The 19,463-nt window shown below is 31.3% G+C and overlaps 1 protein-coding gene across 2 annotated transcripts; it reads right to left on the bottom strand.

Moving 5' to 3' along the window:
- Positions 1-9,358: 9,358 nt before the first annotated feature.
- LOC140881866 (protein JOKA2-like) lies at positions 9,359-11,594 on the bottom strand. 2 transcript variants are annotated; one of them, XM_073287499.1, is made up of 4 exons: positions 11,425-11,594; positions 9,892-11,063; positions 9,690-9,799; positions 9,360-9,576 (listed from the first exon to the last, which is right to left on the bottom strand). In XM_073287499.1, coding segments are annotated over exons 1-4 (1,317 nt in total). In that variant the 5' UTR covers positions 11,458-11,594; the 3' UTR covers positions 9,360-9,574. The 2 variants fall into 2 exon arrangements, with proteins under 2 accessions (XP_073143599.1, XP_073143600.1); XM_073287498.1 differs by having other exon boundaries at positions 9,359-9,799.
- Positions 11,595-19,463: the final 7,869 nt, after the last annotated feature.

Genomic DNA, 19,463 nt, shown 5'->3' on the forward strand with positions numbered 1-19,463 from the left:
GACAAAACTGATTTGTGGCACAAAATATTAGGTCACATGAGTTCTAAAGGTCTTGAAATTTTGCACAAATATGGTTATTTTGGTAGTGACAAATTGTCTTGTATGTCATTCTTGTGTTCTTGGTAAGCAGTCTAGAGTAAGTTTCAAAATTCTCCTATTCACAAACAATCTGTAACTTCTGAAATACTTGAGTATTTGCATGCTAATGTGTGGGGTCCTGCGAGTGTGCCAACATATGGTGGAAATCAGTATTTTCTATCTGTTATAGATGATTTTTCAAGAAAAATTTGGATGTTTTTAATGAAAAACAAATCTGATGTGTTTGAAAAGTTTAAAATCTGGAAAAAATTAATTGAAAATCAAACAGGTAAGAAAATTAAAATTTTAAGAATTGATAATGGTCTTGAATTTTGCAATCGATTGTTTGACAATTTGTGTGCTGAATATGGTATTCAAAGCATAGATACGCCTCATAAAAATGGTTTCACTGAGCGTATGAATAGAAAACATTTTATCATTTTGTTAAATCGGGATACTTTTGTTAAGAAAGTTTTGAGTAAAATTTCCATGTCAAATGCAAAACCAGTCAATGTGTCTTTAGCTGGTCATTTTGTTCTAAGTAAAGCGCAATATCCTAAAACAAATTTTGATGTTAAATGCACGAAGAATATGTCATTTTCAAATGTTATAGGTTCTATCATGTATTTAATGGTTAGCACAAGGCCTAATATTGCATATTCTATGAGTTTTTTGAATCGGTATATGTCTAATCCTGGTGTTTACCATTGACAAGCTCTCAAATGGATTTGAGATATCTGAATGGTTCTGTGAAGTATGGTTTAAAATTTTCTAAATCAGATGCTGGTGTTAATTGGTTGGATATGTTGATTCTAACTATGCAAATGATACGAACAATAGAAAATCTACAACTTCTTATGTGTTTACATTGTGTGGTACTTGTATTAGCTGGAAATCTCAATTACAAAACATTTTCGCTTTTTCAACCACTGAATCTGAGTATGCATCTATTATTGAAGCTTTAAAAGAAGCTATTTGGTTGAAAGGTCTTATTTTTTAAATTGGTTTTCTTGAAGGTGGAGTTTTAGTATTTTCTGATAGTCAGTCTGGTATTCAATTGTGTAAGAATCCTGTTTTTCATGATAGAACTAACAAAATTGATGTTAGATTCCACTACATTCGTGATGTGGTTGCTAAAGTCATAGTCTATCTTGAAAAAATTCCTTCTCTCAATTTAATCATGCTGATATGGGAACTAAGTGTTTGTCTGTTGAAAAATTTAGATCTTGTCTGAAAATTTTAAACTTCGATACTTCTAACTGATGTGTTCTGGTTATGTTATGTGGTGTAGCTTACTTGGTGTTTGCTACACATTGGTGCTTGTACTAATTTTGTGTTTTCTACAAATGGAGCGATGATGATGGTTGTAGGCGACTCTCCTAAATAGTGAACTGGTGTTGGGCCAAAAGGTGGAGAAATGTTGGGCTTTGACCCAACTTATTTTTACAGCCCATTACCAATGCCTATCTCTTATAACCCTTCTTTCCCTAACCCTCTTAGTGGTGTGTGCCTCTCTTTTCTTCTGCTGTGAAGTGAGGCGGTTGCAATAGAGAGAGTGCGAGAGACCGAGAGGACGAGAGAGACCGAAGGCTGCTTGGTGTGCTTCCATCTTCGGTAACTGAGTGTCTTTGCCTTTCACTTTTCTTTGTGGTATTCTGTGTGTTGCTTTCTCGATCGGTCTTGTCTGGACGGGGGTTTCCTACTGTGTGTAGAGGGCAGTGAGCTTGTGTTGGGGTGGTTAACCTTTGTGGTCTTCACCTTCATTTACAGTGGAATCGAAGAGGCCAAAATTCAGTTCGTCTGAGCCCCGTAATTCTGATATTTCACATATACTGCTTGTTGGTTTCTTGTCTTGCTGTGTACAGGTTTTGACATGAGAATATGAAAGCGTGTGGAGGAGGACTGAGGATACCTAAAACATCATTTATAAAACTGATTGTAAAATTACATGAGACAATATGAGCAAATTTTAACAAAACTTCTCAAAATATTCGAAACTGATTATGAGAAAATATTTGCACTTTTCATGGATGTATTGACTTGAAGGTGTGATATATAAAAAAATCCTAGAAGGATTTGATGGGCAAAAAATCTTTTTTTTTAGTCAACTTGAAGAAGAAAATATATTTGATCTTAAAGTATCATATCTAAGGGCGAAGTCATCACATTCATCAATTTTTGGCAAATGAGTGCACAAGATTGGAATATGAAGAATTAATAATTTCAAGTGATCCTTACAAGAGGGGATGCAATCAAAGTTGTACTCTTTTTCTTATGTCTATGCTTTTTTCCACGTGGTTTTCATAACAAGGTATTTAATGAGGCAATTAACAAGTATCAAGAGATGTGTCGTACTCTTTTTTCTTCACTAGGATTTTGTTCCACTGGGTTTTCTTAGTAAGGTTTTAACGAGGCGCATCCATCGCCGGGAAGACATCGAAAGAAAGTATCTATGAATGTACTCTTTTTTTTTTGTTCAGACTTTTCCACTGGATTTTACTGTCAGTTTTAACGAGACAACATTTGAGTCCCGATAAAATTCTCAAGCATCCATCTTGTCAAATGGAGATTTTGACGAATATATCATTGTTTGTGCAAATAATGGGAGTGTTATAAATATATTGTTATTATAGGTGATTATATTTATCTATGTAGATTTGAAATATTTGTGATCAAGATAAATATGTCAAGATAATATATGTAAAGATTTGTATTCTATTATTTTTCCGTATAAATAGGGATGATTGAGTTCGGAGTAATTGAGTTCAATAAAAATTACACTTCAATATTCACTCATATAAATTCTTTTTATTGTCATAAATTCTTTTTACTCATATATCTATTTCTATTATCACTAGCAACCGCGACACGTGATTTTCACGTGCTCGACAATTCAATTATTTGGGAAGAAACGTAAAAAATTATAATAGAGAAAAAACATGTGAGTTTTTAAAAAGCAAAGAGAATTTGTAAAATATATTTGGATAATATATAATAAAAATGGATAATAGAATTTGAAAAATAAGATAAATATATAATAAGATAATGATGTTAGAGAAAAATGAGGATACATTAGTCATTTGAGATATAAATTAAAGAAGATATGTGTTAAATTTAGGGGTAAAATGGAGAAAATTTTTTGTGTGATTTGACACACAAAAAATGGTTAGTATAAAGCTCTCATCTATTTTAATATAGTATAGATTTATAACAGTTTTTTATAAATAAAAATATGGTTTTTTATCTAATTATAGAATATTTTATTTTTCTTCACCAAAAAATATTATTAAAATTGTTTAATAAATTTTCATAAATTTTTTTTAAAAAATCTTTATCTATATCTTTCAATTTTTAAATTAAACTAGTAAAATGAATGTGCTCCGCGCGTAAGATCATCTATTTTATGACCAATTAGTTATATAATTGAATTAAAAATGATACTAATAATGAAAGATGATAATAATAATGAATTTGCATTAAAAAAACCTTAAATATTATATCGAATTTAATTTTGATAATAAATGTTGTAATTTTTTTTATAGTTAAACAAAATACATGTAAGTAAAAAAATAAGGAAATATTTTAACAAAATATTTTTAATATTAGATATAATAAAAATTAAAATTTACTCATATTGTAATAGGAATAAAATAAGTATTAATAATCAAATCATTTATTTGTTTGAGATGTATTATTTTTCTAATAGTAGCTAAAAATTTTATGTTTGATGTTAAGTTTCTTTTGATAGATGTGAATTAAGTTTTAAGCTTTACTTTTCAATAATTATCTTCGTATTATTTATACTGCTAAATTTAATGTTTTATATTGATTTTTATTATATATCAATTTATTTCAATATTTTTGGTGTCATGCCAATTTAAGTCACTGCAATTTATTTTTTTTCATTTTTAAATTATAATTTATTTTTAAATTTTAATAACTTAACATAATTTTAATAGTAGTTAATTTCAACGCAATACATTAATTATTATGTCAACAAATTCAAAATGCATCGATCTATTTATCACTTACATGTAGTATATGTAGATATATTAGGAAGAAATATATTTTTAAAAAAATTGTCTTCAACAAAAATTTTCTCTGTTATTTCATTTATTATATTTTAAAAGATAATATTTTATAATTAATAATTATATCTGATCATCTTAAATAAATGTTTTCTTAATCATTATTATATATAAATGATGATTTCATGTATTATTAATTAATAGTTTTGTTTATTATTTTAATATTCATTCTACATTTATCATATTTAATTAACATTTTCTTTTCTTTTCTTTTCTTTTCTTTTCTTTTAACAACTAAAAATTAAAGATAAAAATTATAATAAAGATAATTGATAGTTTTATTTTCAATCATTTAAATGATTTTTGCTCAACTTTTTTACTGAGTATTATTTAATGACAATTGATAGTTTTATTTTCAATCATTTAAATCATTTTTATCTAACCATTTTATTTAACTCTATTAAAAGTAATGTATGCTTATAATTTGCTACGCTTTTATTAATCTATTGATTTTCATATCAATTCATATATATATATATATATATATATATATATATGCATAACATTTTATTTATTAAAGTGATCATCTAAATGCATGATATTTTATTTTTATATTAGAATGTATCTTTCGTAAAGAAATATTAACAATTATTGGTTTATAAGATACACAATAATAAATTTAAATGACCAGTGTTTTTCTTTGAAATAATGTAACTATTTTTTAAACAACCATGTTGGGTCCGAAAATGCAAGAAATCTTGATTTTGATGACAACAAACTTGTCACTGTGTTTTTAACATATTTAATTACTAAGTGTGCAGCTGATAAAAAACAAATTAGAAGTGCTAAGTTGTTGGAATACAATCTTAGCTCAACTTAGGTTTTGGCGCAACTTCTTGTTTTGAGCATATCTCATAGCTCAATGATCCAAATGACCAGCCACCTAAATTGTTGCATAACCAACGCAAAAGTATACAAGTCATATATTATGACAGGTGGACAAATTTGGATGATATCTAGGTCAAACCATCGTCTCAAGAGTGAACTGGATGAACAAGATGGCAGTAGATGCAATGACAGACCAGTTCTGGATTAATGGTCATATATCTCAGCTCCGTGATCCAAATGTAATGATTCAGAATGAGTTGGAAATATACGAAGATGATCTACAAATCATCTTCACAAGTCAAAGTGCGAATCGGATCTTAAGAAGATGATAAAGCACGTTGAATTTGCTGGTTCTATAGAGGTTGATAACAGAACTTGAGGCTGTACACAGTCTGGTTGTTTGGGCATAACGTTCTCATATGAACTCTGAATTGTGTGATTCTTGATGAGTTGGAAAGCCAAGACAAAGGTCTACAACTTTGATGTTCATTACCTTTCCCATAAATCAACGCATCAAGATCTACAAGACCTCGATCAATCAACATTCTCCCAACCGATGAAGACCTCGACTGATTTTAGCAGCTCTGGTATTTCGGGAATAACTTTTGCATATGAACTTCAAATTGAGTGATTCTTGCTTCGTTAGAAATCCAAGATCAAGGGCTACAACTTTCATGTTTACCACTTTGCCTAGAAGTCAACGCAGAAAGAGTTACAAGCATTTGAAAAGACATCATCAACTCAAGCAGTCGAGAATCTCACTCGACTGCTCACCAAGCTTGTCAACTCAAGCAGTCAAGAATATCACTCGACTGCTCACCAATTTTGTCACCTGATCTCGCCTGTCTATTGCTCTAGATCCATATCTAATCAACCGGTCAAAGCTACAGTCCAGAAAGATAAATATTGAACGTTGTGATATCATTTACAATATAGAACCCTTTCCAACGGTCATATTTCTCGTATCTAACGTCTATATTATTCTTGGAGGCTATAAATACAAGATGTAGAGATTGAAGAAAAGAGAGTGGACACCCAAAAGAATATTCAGCTTGTTAGATCTTTTTCACATGAAGAGGGCGTCAAAACAGATTATTTAACTTATTCAAGAGCTTGCCCTTGGTGTGAAGAATACAACATATTCCTTGAGCTTTTACATTCAAGTTCTTCACATCTCAATCCCAACTCACTCACACACATATGATAGATGATTTGTAGACATTAGTTGAGTGAGAGTCTTAACACAAAGACGTTAAAGATTGTGTTTGTAAGTCTTGGCATAAAGACATTAAACATTATGTGGATCGATTGTGAGGTTGTGGCCTACAATCAAGTTGAGAATCTAGGAGTTCCGACTTAGGCATTGGGATAAGTCCTAAGGTTGGAGTGGGGTGATTACAAGACGTTTTAATGCTCAAAGTCTTCTAGTGGATCCTTCCGTGAGGAAGAAGGGGTGACGTAGAAGATTGAGCTTCGAACATCCATAAAAAAACTCGTGCATCTTTACTTTATCGCATTTAGTTATTGTTGTTGTTTTTGGATGATTTTTTTGAAGCATTTTATATGTTCTTTAAAGTACCAAAATATTGCATACAAAGTGTTTGACAAAATGTTTCAACCAAAATATTTTTACTATCTCAACTTGCAATCTTTTCAAACGATTTCTCAAATGCTTAATCAGTTTTTAGATGAATTATTTCAATTGTTTTCCGCTTGGTTTTGTAACTAAACTCGATATAATTTATCGATGCTCGGTTCGTATTCGAACATATCAAGAACGAACTATTGTAGCTCAAAATATTTTAAACTTGTGTTTTCCTCCCCCTAACCGATCCTATCAAACTAAACTAATACAATAATCATGAAAAAATAATATAAGTATAGAATATATTATCAAATGCATAGAACTTTGAAATAAATCCTCATAATAAATAATTGAAATAAATATTGAAATTTTTAATAATTGTCTAGTTTTAAAATATTTTAAAAATACTATATAATTTTTACTATAATCATTTATTTATGTTGCAAAACTTTTTATTAATATACTATTTGAATTGTCCTCATGATAATTTATTTTCATATACTATTACAATATAAGTGCAATGAAGGAATAAATTATTTTTATATAGTTTTTTTATTATTAAAAATACATTGTGTCAATTCGCAGGCCTCTTATTTAATTATAAAAATTCACCTTCAATGAATTGGTTTATAAGCTATACAATAATAAATTTAGAATGAAGGATATTTTATTTTTATATTAGAATGTATCTTTCGTAAATAAATATTAACAATTATTGGTTTATAAGCTACACAATAATAAATTTAGATTACCAATGTTTTCTTTGAAATATTGTAACCATTTTTTAAACAACCAAATTAATACCATAATTGTGAAAAAATAATATAAGTATAGAACATATTATCAAACACACAGAACTTTGGAATAAAACATCATAATAAATAATTGAAATAAATATTGAAATTTTGATTAATTGTCTAGTTACTTAAAATATTTTGAAATTTTTTTAAAATACTATATAGTTTTTACGATAATCATTTATTTATGTTGCAAAAATTTTTATTAATATACTATTTGAATTGTCCTCATGTAATTTAGTGTATTTTTCGTAAAGAAATATTTAATTATTGGTTTATAAGCTACACAATAAAAATTGACATGACCAATGTTTTTCTTTGAAATAATGTAACTATTTTTTAAACAACCAAACTAATGTCATAATTATGAACAAAATAATATATGTATAGAATTATTAAACACAATCATAATATTGAATATTTGTCTAGTTACTTAAAATATTTTGAAAAAATTTGCAACATAAATAAATAATTATAGTGAAAATACTATATAATTTTTACTATCATTTTGAATCATTTATTCAATCTTAGATTGAATATTAATAAAATATTATTATAAAAATTTATATTAGAATCTTGCAAATACATGGATGAAATGAAAAAAAATTCATATAATAACATATAAAATTTATGTATGATAACTATTTAGACAATTTGACACATATAGTAAAAAATGGAAGTTATAGAATTAAATAACTTTTATTAAGATGAAAGCTAAATGTGAAAAATTACTACAATCAATCAATTATTACACTCAATTAATTGTCTTGTGTATTTTTTCATTTTTGTCCCTATCTTTCTTGTAATTTTAATTATATAACCCTCATTAACATATCATTTATATGAAACAAAAGGGTAAATATGTATATACACAATGCAAAAACTTTGCCCTTACATTCATACTTTTATAGTAGGTAAATAAATAAAGGTTTATTCAATCTTCGATTGAATATTAATAAAATAGTATTACAAAAATTTATATTAGAATCTTGCAAATACATGGATGAAATAAAAAAAAAATCATATAATAACATATAAAATTTATGTATGATAATTTTTTAGACAATTTGACACAATCAATAGTTAAAAATGGTAACTTCTATTAAGATAGAATTTAAATGTGAGAAATTATTACATTCAATCAATTGTCTTTGTGTATTTTCTCATTTTTGTCCCTATCTTTCTTGTAATTTTACTTATATAACTCTCATTAACAAATCATTCATGTGGAACAAAAGAGTAAACATGTATATACACAATGCAAAAATTTTGCCCCTACATTCATACTTTTATAATAGGTAAAAAAGATAAAGATAAAGATAAAGATAGTCATATCATTTATAACATGAAAATATGTAAAAAAATCTTTTTGAAATTTGAAATTTGAAATTTTAATATAATCTTTCAAATTTAAAAAACACAAATTTTTTAGCGAAAGGACACCGTATATCTATATGTTGGTTAATGTTCTCGCATTTCTTGAACTGAAAGATAATTCTAGACTTGTGCTAATTATATTCAAATATAGTACACCAATATCAATGTTATAGCTAGCAGCTTATAAGTTATTTTATTAGAAAGAATTAAACACATTTTCATTGTTTGAATTTTAAACACGTGAATGAACATAAAAAAATGTAATATTCAACACAATATCGATGCGTAAATTCGTCACCAAAAAAATTTAAAATTCAAAGAAAGGTTTAAAAAAAAATCAGGTAATATTTTGGGTAAAAACTATATAAAGCTTATTAAGTTTGCATAATAATTTTTTTTTTAAATAAATGATGGAAAACAATTGTGCGAATTAATGTTGTATTGACGCCATATCCTGTTGTCACAAACTCACAATTGAACCAAAGACACGGGTTTCGTGTTAGACTCCAAATGAAAACAAATTGAACTCGTGATGTTCATTGCACATCCAATAGTCACGAATGACCCAAAAACATAGACGGGTTTGTGAAAACAAATTGAGACTCACGATATTCATTGTATTCACTAGAAAAAGAACTCAACAGATAAAGGTATTAACACATACCAAAATGATTATGTAAAGAATGTAATAAATAAACCAAAACGTCCGTAGAATTCAACAACCTAGCCAATGAAATATCACCATATATCAAACACGATCGAACCATAATTCTTTTCAAGATTCACATGAAAGGTTCTCTTTCAGATGAAATCCAAGACATTTCTGCAAAAAACCAAAGGGGGGATGGGATGGTTAAGAACAACCGAGACGTTTTTGAAGTAAAGTTCCAAAGAAAGGTGAAAATTTGACAATCAAATGGTAATATATACGCATACAGAAGTCAAACACTTGGTTGTGATCATCTTTGGGGCGATCTATTCGAATGTAGTCACTGTCTTTTGCCTTGCCGGAGAAACAGATGTTGCACAGATCATAATCCTCCTTTCTGCAGGGGAACAAGTGAATTCATAAGTGTGAGATAGTTAACTCAAACAAGTAGATATTACTTATCAGAAGATGTTGGTTGATGATACTCACACTTTAGACCTGAACCGAGGGCCAAATATAGGATCAGCCCCACAGCCATCGCAGAAATATTCGTCATGACAGATTTTTGAGAGATTGTCATTATGACTACCCTTCCGGCCGACTGTAACAGCACCGCAAGCTGGATGCAATGGAGAAACCGAGGCATTTCTCTTTGAACTAGGATTAGGATTGAGGAGGTCTAATTCTGGTTCAGGACTGATTGCAGTTTCGATCCGAACATTACTGGAAACATCACTCATCCCAGCAACCCAACCTTTCTTTGGGACAGAGGGATGTTGAGACGATCTCAGGGAGGACTTGTCCATCGAACAACATTCACTGGTCTGCTCTACCTTTTCTTTCTCACCAGCGATGCCATGAACCGCCCGAGATTTTGCAGTGGGATCTGAAATTGGCAGAGAATCACTCACAACTGGCTGGCCGGCATTGATAGTCCCTGTGTCGCGTTGTACCGTTGCAAAAGGAACCTTCTTGGGTACCGTACTTGTATATCTAAGCTTCAAAGCATCTTCTATTGCAGTTGCCAGCAGTTCAAGTTTTTCCAAGATCTCATTTTTAATGATGCACTCTTCAGATCCAACATTTGATGGAACCATTGATTGAGCAGCATCAGCCTTGGATGTCTCTGAGTCTTTCATCACAAAGTTGTGTGTGGGACTCTGCATTCTAGGTCGGGACTCGGCAACAGAGTCCAAGTACGACGAGCTAACTTCTGAGAAATAATGGGCGAGCTCATTAAAATCGGGTGTGGAAGTCGACGCCAAATCAGTCGACAACTTCACAAGAGTCTCACATATAGACTCTGGAGCAGTTTTACCATCTTGAGATGGTTTCTGCACCAGAGATGATTCCAAGGGAAAGGGAGTGGGAGTAGGAGTAGGAGTTCCACTCGAATGAAACTTTTTGCCATTGTTTTCATCACTGAGCTTGACAGTAATCCGCAAGGGGTCCAGCACCTGCTTCGCAATAGCACGGAGATCATCATCATCCACGAGCATCACCTCATCGCCATCTTCGTCGATATAAGTCAGCGTTAAAGCACTGTTTGGAGGTAACTTGAAAAGGGAATGGATCTTCTCCTTCAGTCCATCCATATCGACACCCAGCGTATGCTCAAAAATCCAAGAACTGAAACGCCTGAGCACATCCCCATATTTCACCTGTCAAAATATGGTGTACAACATAATCGAATCAAGAAATTCAGACAATATTACTGATTCTTGATCAGTAATAATCAGAACTCAAATGAACATAACATTATTTAATTACATAGAAACACAATTAATCTGTTTTCAGAATTTCGAAACAAAAGCCAAAGCTCAAGATCGTTACCAAAATAAAACCATCAAAAAGCATTAGCTACAGATTTTCACCAAAAAAACAGAGATATAGCAACGCATAACCTTAAAGAAAAACCCATAAAAACACAGATAGCCACGTAGATTTTTCACTCAGAACAGCAACAATTCATCGAACAAGAGTCAGCAATCAAAATAAGAAAGGGAAAACAAAAAATCAAACCTTGATAATTATTGAATACGCTTCTTCTTCCATGGCTGCTGGACTCTGGAAACGGCGCTGTGAATCAAAAACCCTTCTTCACCTTTGAAAAAATTAAATTATTATAGGAGAAAAAAAATGGGAGAAGTATCTCTTTCTTAGATGATAATGAATAAAGGAAATCTGGAAAAGATTTCATGCAATCTCGCGCAACCGTAAACAGTGATTTGAGTGAGGCCGGACTCCTTTATTTTTCTATTTTCTGTATTTGCAGTTTAATTTTAGTTTTTTTTAAAAAAAATCACTTTTTTTATTTATTCAACTTCTTTCTCAAGTCTAACTACGTTGTTATTATTACTAATAATCCACGAACTAATTTTTTTTTATATTTTTAATTGAAAAAATAAATTTAAAATATAATAGTTATAAGTAGTAAATAATAAATTTATTAAAATATAAAATAACGGAATTTTTATACATCCATTAAAATGATCAAAATGATTATTCTAAGGATCATACATCATTATATAATTAGTAACCATTGCCCGTATTATACGGTTCAAATAAAACAAAATATTTGTACACTATAATATTTGTAAAATCATAAGAGAGATAACAATAATATTTGTAAGGATAATGTTATGTGTATATAAAGTTTTACATAGAGTGTTACAGGTCCTATTAAATTAGGAAAGTATCTTAAAATTCTTTTAAAATTTCTTTTTTTTCAACCTACAATTATTTGTCTTGCTCAAAAAAACTTTTCACTAAAATATTATTATTATTTATTTTATTATTTACTTATAAAATTAATTTTACCGAGTTCAACAAAAGTAATTATTTCATAAAATTTTTAAAAAATAATTATGTAAAAACATATAATTTTTTACTCAGTTCAAAAAAATAATAATTGTTTATTTTTATAGTAAATATATTTTAAAAATTTTAAAATTAAACTTTAAAATTTAAATCATATATAAATGATATTTTATTATTAGGTATTTAAATTAAAATATATTTATTATTATGTGTAATAATTAATATTTTGTTAAAAAAACAAAATAAAAAATCAAATCATATAGTTTTGGGTGGATCGGGTTAGTCGATTTCAGGTCGGTTGCTGTTGATTTATTTGGGTTTGGTTTGAGAAATTTTTAAAAAGTTTTTGTACTTATTTATAGAATTAAGAAATATTTACTATATTTTTATATATTATATGTTTGAATCAAAATATATTGATTATTGTTATGTGTATTTAATTATTTTGTTAAAAATTTAAAAAAAAATCAAATATTTCGGGTCCAACCCGAACCCCAAAATCTCAACCTTAATCCGATAATTTTTTGTTCAACTTGGGTCGGGTTTTGACACCCTTAAAACTGCACAATAAATAATAAAATAAAAAATATAAATATTTTCGTTAAGAGTGTTTTTAGCAAGACAAACCATTGAAATAAAGATGTTTTAAAAGAATTTTGATATACTTTCCTAATTTATAGGATGTTGGAGATCAAACTCTAGAGTTTCGGTGATAACAAAGTCAAAATAAAACCAAGGAAATAAACTAATCGGACTCGTCAAAGATTAAAGGTTAAAGATTTCAATATACGAAAGTTATCAGATCAAAGTACCGTGATGAAATCAAGATACGGATCAAACTTCACAGACATATATCTTATTACACCGGATCGATTGAAACAAGGTCAGATAGTCATCAACCAGATCGAAGCCTCAACCTGAAGTAACCGTTGCTGAGATTGTTGGAGAAAACGACAAAATCATTTAATAAGATTTTGAACGTTGATCGGCCTACTTTTTAAGTCAAGATTTGTGAGCTATTTATTGAGATATGCTGGCGGCCCAATATCAGAAATTGTTGGCGGCTCACTGACTACTTTTGAAGACTATAAATACTCAAGATTTCGAAGATTCAAAATGCGAGACCAAGTGTGAAAAATTACAAGCAATCAAAATCAAAGTAGAAAAAGCCTTCACTCAACACACTAACTCAAATACCCACTTCATCAGATCAAAGTCTTGATACTCTGAGTTAGAACACACTACAGATCGATCAAGCTCAAAGAAACACTTCAAATCGATCCAGATCAAAGCTACAGCTTTCCAGATCAAACCACCGAAGCATACTTTGTTGCATCACTTTGTAAACTCTAAGTAGAAAAGTTGTTCTGCTTCGAGTAAGAGTATTTCTAGGAGTTCCTATCAAAGGATTGATTGGATTGGATTTGTACAAAGGGATTGTATAAGTCAAAGTCTTCTAGTGGAATCCTTCTAGAAACAGAAGAAGAGGTGATGTAGGAGAATTCATCTCCGAACATCCAGAAACAACCCTATCTCTTTACTGCACTTATTTTATTTCATCTGCATTTGTATTATTAAGCATTCAATCTGTGAGGAAGATTACTTCCGCCTGACTTGTTCAGATCTTTCAAGCAGATCAAAAGTTTTAAGAAACAAAACTTCTGTCTGATTCTTACAAATCAGATCGAAGAACCCGCAAAATTTTTAATTGTGTATTCACCCCCCCTCTACACATATTTCGATCCTAACAAGTGGTATCAGAGAGGTTCTTGCTTATCACCTCAATCATCTTTTCTCTATGGTATCCCTAGCTATGACATCGTTCAGTAAAATTCCTATGTTTTCAAAAAAAGATTATGATGACTGAAAAATTCGTATGCAGGCACATCTATCAGCACTGGATGATGATATGTGGTTTGTTGTAACAGATGGACCAATGAAGATTATGAAAGTCAACACTGCTGTTGCTATTAATGAAGGTGCTCCTCAGATGATAGAAAAGCCTCGAGCTGAATGGACTTCTGAAGATAAAAGGAAAGCCAATCTTGACAATGTAGCCAGAGACATTCTATACAAAACTCTGGACAAAACATGTTTAGGAAGATCAAAAGCTGCACTACTGCCAAAGAAATATGGGAAAAGCTCACTCAATTATGTGAAGGAAATGATCAAACAAAGGAAAACAAACTCATGGTGGCCATTCAAAAGTTTGACAATATCAAGATGAAACCAGGAGAAACGATGAATGAATTTGACGAAAGATTCAGTAGTATCATGATCGAGCTGAATGCACTTGGAAAGAGTTACAGCAATCGTGAAGTAGCACTCAAAGTCATGAGAGCTCTACCACGAGAATGGGATGTAAAGACAGTCGCTATGAGGAAATCCAAAGATCTCAATAAGATCGAACTACATGATCTATTTGCAGATCTTAAAGCTTATGAATTCAAGCTGGGAGTTCGAACTGAGGAAGACACATCAACATCACAAGTTACCAAAGCTCTCACTGCAGCAGATGAAACTCCTGTAACCAAGACTGCAAAACAAATCAATAGCGATGCAATGTCACTATTTGTCAAAAAGTTTGGAAGATTCATGAGGAAGAATCACAATAACTTCCAAAGAGCAAACAGATCAAGCTTCAAATCAAAAGAACCAGCTGAAGAAAATCGAGCTTGTTACAACTGTGGAAAAGAAGGACACTTTATAGTCGATTGTACCAAACCTAAGAAGGATGAAAAGAGAACATTATACAAAAAGAACTCAAGGGAAGAAAGAAAGAGATTTAGCAGAAAGAAAGAACAAAAAGCTCTGTTAGTAGATGAAAGCAATAGCAAATGGGCAGAATCAGACTCCACTTCATCTGACTCAGAGACATCGTCAAGTGAAAGTGAAGAAGAAGTTGTCAAATTCCTTATGGCTAATAACTCTGACATTCCAAACGATGGAGAGGTACTTGACTTTACTTCTGATGAATTTAGTAAGGAAGATCTTATTAATGCATTAAATGAGATGGTTATTGAATATCGCACACTATCTCACAAGTTCGATGAAGTCAGAACAAATGGAAAGGGCACAACAGATAAGTCAGATCAGAGTAACTCAAATGAGTATACTGGATCAGACAGTCTAAAGGCCCAGATAAATTTGTTAATGGCTGAGAACAATGATATGAGAAGTAAGCTGCAAGAAACTTTATCTGAAAATCAGAGATTAACAGATCTAGTAAACTCTTGGAATAAAGCATCGATATTCTTAGATAAACTTACAGAAATACAGAAGCAAGCTGGTGATAAATCCGGTTTAGGCTACAACACAAATGAAGGAAGTTCATCTACTTCAACCACTCAATCGTGTCTGGAAAATAACAGCTCCAAGTATCTGAAGTTTGTGAGATCCAGCACGATATATGAACCAGAGATTCCTATGACATATTCAATACCTCATCAGAGCAAACTCTTACACAGAGGGCTGGGATATGTTGAGCCAGACAGATCTAAGTCAGGATGGACTAGACCTAGATCAAATTGGTCTAGAAATGGTTCTGAAAGACAAAGAACTTCACCAACCCAACATAAACCAGATTATAATAGCTCTTATAGAAAGTATTGGAAGTCAAATAGGAATAATCGATCTGATCACAACACTTGGCACACACAGCACAATGCACAAAAATCATCAGATAAATTTATAATTCCCAAAGGACAACATCATGGAAAGACTGTGAGGATAATCCAAGTATGGATTCCAAAGGGATTAATCCAGCGTGGACCCAAGTAGGAATGGGGACCAAAGTTATTTTATTTTATTATTGTAGGGAAACAATGGCGAATTGATCAAGCAAACAGTCTAGTACCTGGATAGTGGATGCTCAAGGCATATGACAGGAGACAGAAGAATGCTATCTGAATATACACCAGGACCAGGACCTAAGATTACATTTGGAGATAATTATAAAGGTACAACCATGGGTAAGGGTAAGCTTATTCATGGAAATATCCACATTAAAGATTTATTACTCGTAGAAAATTTAAAATATAATCTGATTAGTATTAGTCAATTGTGTGACTATGATTATTGTGTGGAATTTCAAAAGCACACCTGCACTGTAAAAGATCAATCTGAACTAATCATTATGACAGGAGAAAGAAATGGAAACACTTATAAAGTTAATTGGTTGGATCAACCAATCACTTCAGTCTGCCTGATAGCATCAAAAATGAATCAACATTGGTTATGGCACAAGAGACTAAATCACTTGAAATTCAAAGCTTTAGCCAATATGAGTAAACATGAATTGGTTACAGGTCTGCCTAAAATCGAGTTTTCAAAAGATAAAATTTGTTCTGCCTGCCAACTAGGTAAGCACATCAGATCAACTTTTAAAAAAAAAGGATTTAAATCATCTTCCAAAAGCTTAGAACTATTGCACATGGATCTTTTTGGTCGTATTCCAGTAATGATCTTAGGGGGAATTAAATACACCCTGGTTATTGTTGATGATTTCTCAAGATTTACTTGGGTGATATTTTTAAAATCTAAAGATCAAACTGCCACCCAATTGATTAAACTTCTTTTAAGACTTCAAAATGAGAAATCACAAATGATTGATAAAATTAGAAGTGACAGAGGAACCGAGTTTACAAATCAAACTCTGTCTACTTATCTTGAAAATCATGGAATCAAGCATGAGTACTCTGAAACTAGAACGCCACAACAAAATGGTGTTGCAGAAAGGAGAAATATAACTCTAAAGAAAGCTGCCAGAACAATGATTGCTGATTCAGGTATTTCAGAAAAGTTTTGGGCAGAAGCTGTAAATACAGCTTGTCATACTCAGAACAGATCAATGATTAATAAGAAAGTTGGAAAAACACCTTATGAGATCTGGTATGGTAAAGTTCCAGTGATATCATACTTCAAGGTATTTGGTTGCAAATGTTTCATTCACAACAATGGTAAGACTCATCTGACTGCACTCGATGTCAGATCAAATGCTGGTTTGTTTCTTGGATAGTCATCTATTAGTAAAGCTTATAGAGTATTTAATATTAAATCTCTAATAGTTGAAGAATCAGTACACGTTGTTTTTGATGAAAGATCTGTTACTAATGAATCTTCAAGCCTAAATGATCTCAGTAACAGAATAGAAGATGCAAAGCTTGACTCAGAAGATGAAGAAGATATTCAGATCATAATTCCTTTTGAACCAGTTCAAATTGAGGAACAGATACCAGAAGAACCATCAATTAACAACGAGATTCCAACAAATACAGAACATCACAATGATCAAGATCAACAAGGGAACACAGATCAACTTGGTCCAAATTACAGATGGTCCAAGACTCATCCACCAAACTTGGTAATAGGTAATCCATCTGCACCTTTGAGAACCAGAGGTCAGATGATTAATGAGTTAATGCATGCTGATTTTATTTCTCATATAGAACCTAAGAAAGTAGAAGAAGCTCTTCTTGACAGTAATTGGATAGAAGCCATGCAAGATGAATTGAATCAATTCAAAAGAAATTCTATCTGGCATTTAGTTCCTAGACCTTCAGATAAATCTATAATAGGAACTAGATGGGTATTTAAAAATAAACTCAATGAAAGCGGTAATGTAGTAAGAAATAAGGCTCGATTAGTAGCACAGGGTTACAGACAAAAAAAGGGCATTGATTTTGATGAAACCTTTGCTCCTGTAGCTAGACTTGAATCTATTCAAATTTTTCTTGCTTATGCTACTTTCAAGGATTTTAAGGTATTCCAGATGGATGTTAAAAGTGCATTTCTCAATGGTCTTCTTCAAGAAGAAGTGTTTGTAGAACAACCCCCAGGATTCAAATGTCAAACTTATCCAGATCATGTATTCAAACTGGATAAAGCTCTTTATGGGTTAAAACAATCTCCACGAGCTTGGTATGATACTCTTTCACTTTTTCTTAATGATCATGGTTTTACTATTGGCTTTGTAGATAAAAATCTTTTTAAGTTTCTCAAAGGCGATCATACTTTATTAGTACAAATTTATGTTGATGATATCATATTTGGGTCATCTAACCCCAAATTATGCAAAAAGTTTTCTAAGATGATGCAGGACAAATTCGAGATGAGTATGATGGGAGAACTAACATTCTTTCTGGGATTGAAAGTCAGACAGATGGAAAAGGGAATATTCGTTAACTAGGTCAAATACACAAAAGAACTTCTGAAGAAATTTGGAATGGAGAATTGCTCTGCTGCAGTACCCCAATGAGTGCTTCAATCAAACTGGACAAAGATGAAGCTGGACCTTCAGTAGATCAAACTCTATTCAGAGGACTTATAGGATCTTTACTTTACCTGACAGCAAGCAGACTAGATATAATGTTCTCAGTCGGTCTATGTGCAAGATTTCAATCTGATCTGAAGCAATCTCACTATATTGCCGCAAAGAGAATCCTAAAATATCTTAAGGGAACTCAGAATGTTGGATTATGGTATCCAAAAGATTCTAGTTTTAATCTAATTGGTTACTCAGATGCAGATTATGCAGGTTGCAGAATTGATCGTAAGAGCACAAGTGGGACTTATCAATTTATTGGTGACAGGCTTATTTCTTGGTTCAGTAAGAAACAAATATCTATTGCTACATCTACAGCAGAATCGGAATACTTAGCCGCTGGAAGTTGTTGTGCACAATTGCTCTGGATTCAACAGCAACTCAGAGATTACGGTGTTGATTCATCTGAATCATCAATCTTCTGTGATAATACAAGTGCAATTGCTATCACATACAATCCGGTTCTACATTCTAGAACAAAGCACATTGATATACGTCACCATTTCATCCGATATCATGTTCAAAAGAAAGATGTTCATCTGGAACATGTTTCAACTGATTTGAAAGTTGCCGATATTTTCACCAAACCATTACCCGACGCTAAGTTTTCTTATTTTCGAAATGTTCTTGGTTTAATTGATATTGATTAAATTAAGCACATGTTTAGGGGGAATATCTATTTAATTCTTAATATCTGCTCGTTCCAGTACATTTAACAGATGAAAAACATAAAACTTATTACATTTCACTCATCTTCCTCATAAGCTACTCGAGCAAGATTTATTCTACTACGCATCTCTCGGCTCCAGTTGATCATCCAAGCACTTAGGGAGCCTTGAACATTTCAGACGTCATCCTCAAAGCAAATGTTCTGCATTTCATCTCGCTCTGTGAGGAGAATGACAAGCCGAACTCCAGA

Source organism: Henckelia pumila, chromosome 2 (assembly GCF_033568475.1).
Source record: "Henckelia pumila isolate YLH828 chromosome 2, ASM3356847v2, whole genome shotgun sequence".
Classification (NCBI taxonomy): Eukaryota; Viridiplantae; Streptophyta; class Magnoliopsida; order Lamiales; family Gesneriaceae; genus Henckelia; species Henckelia pumila.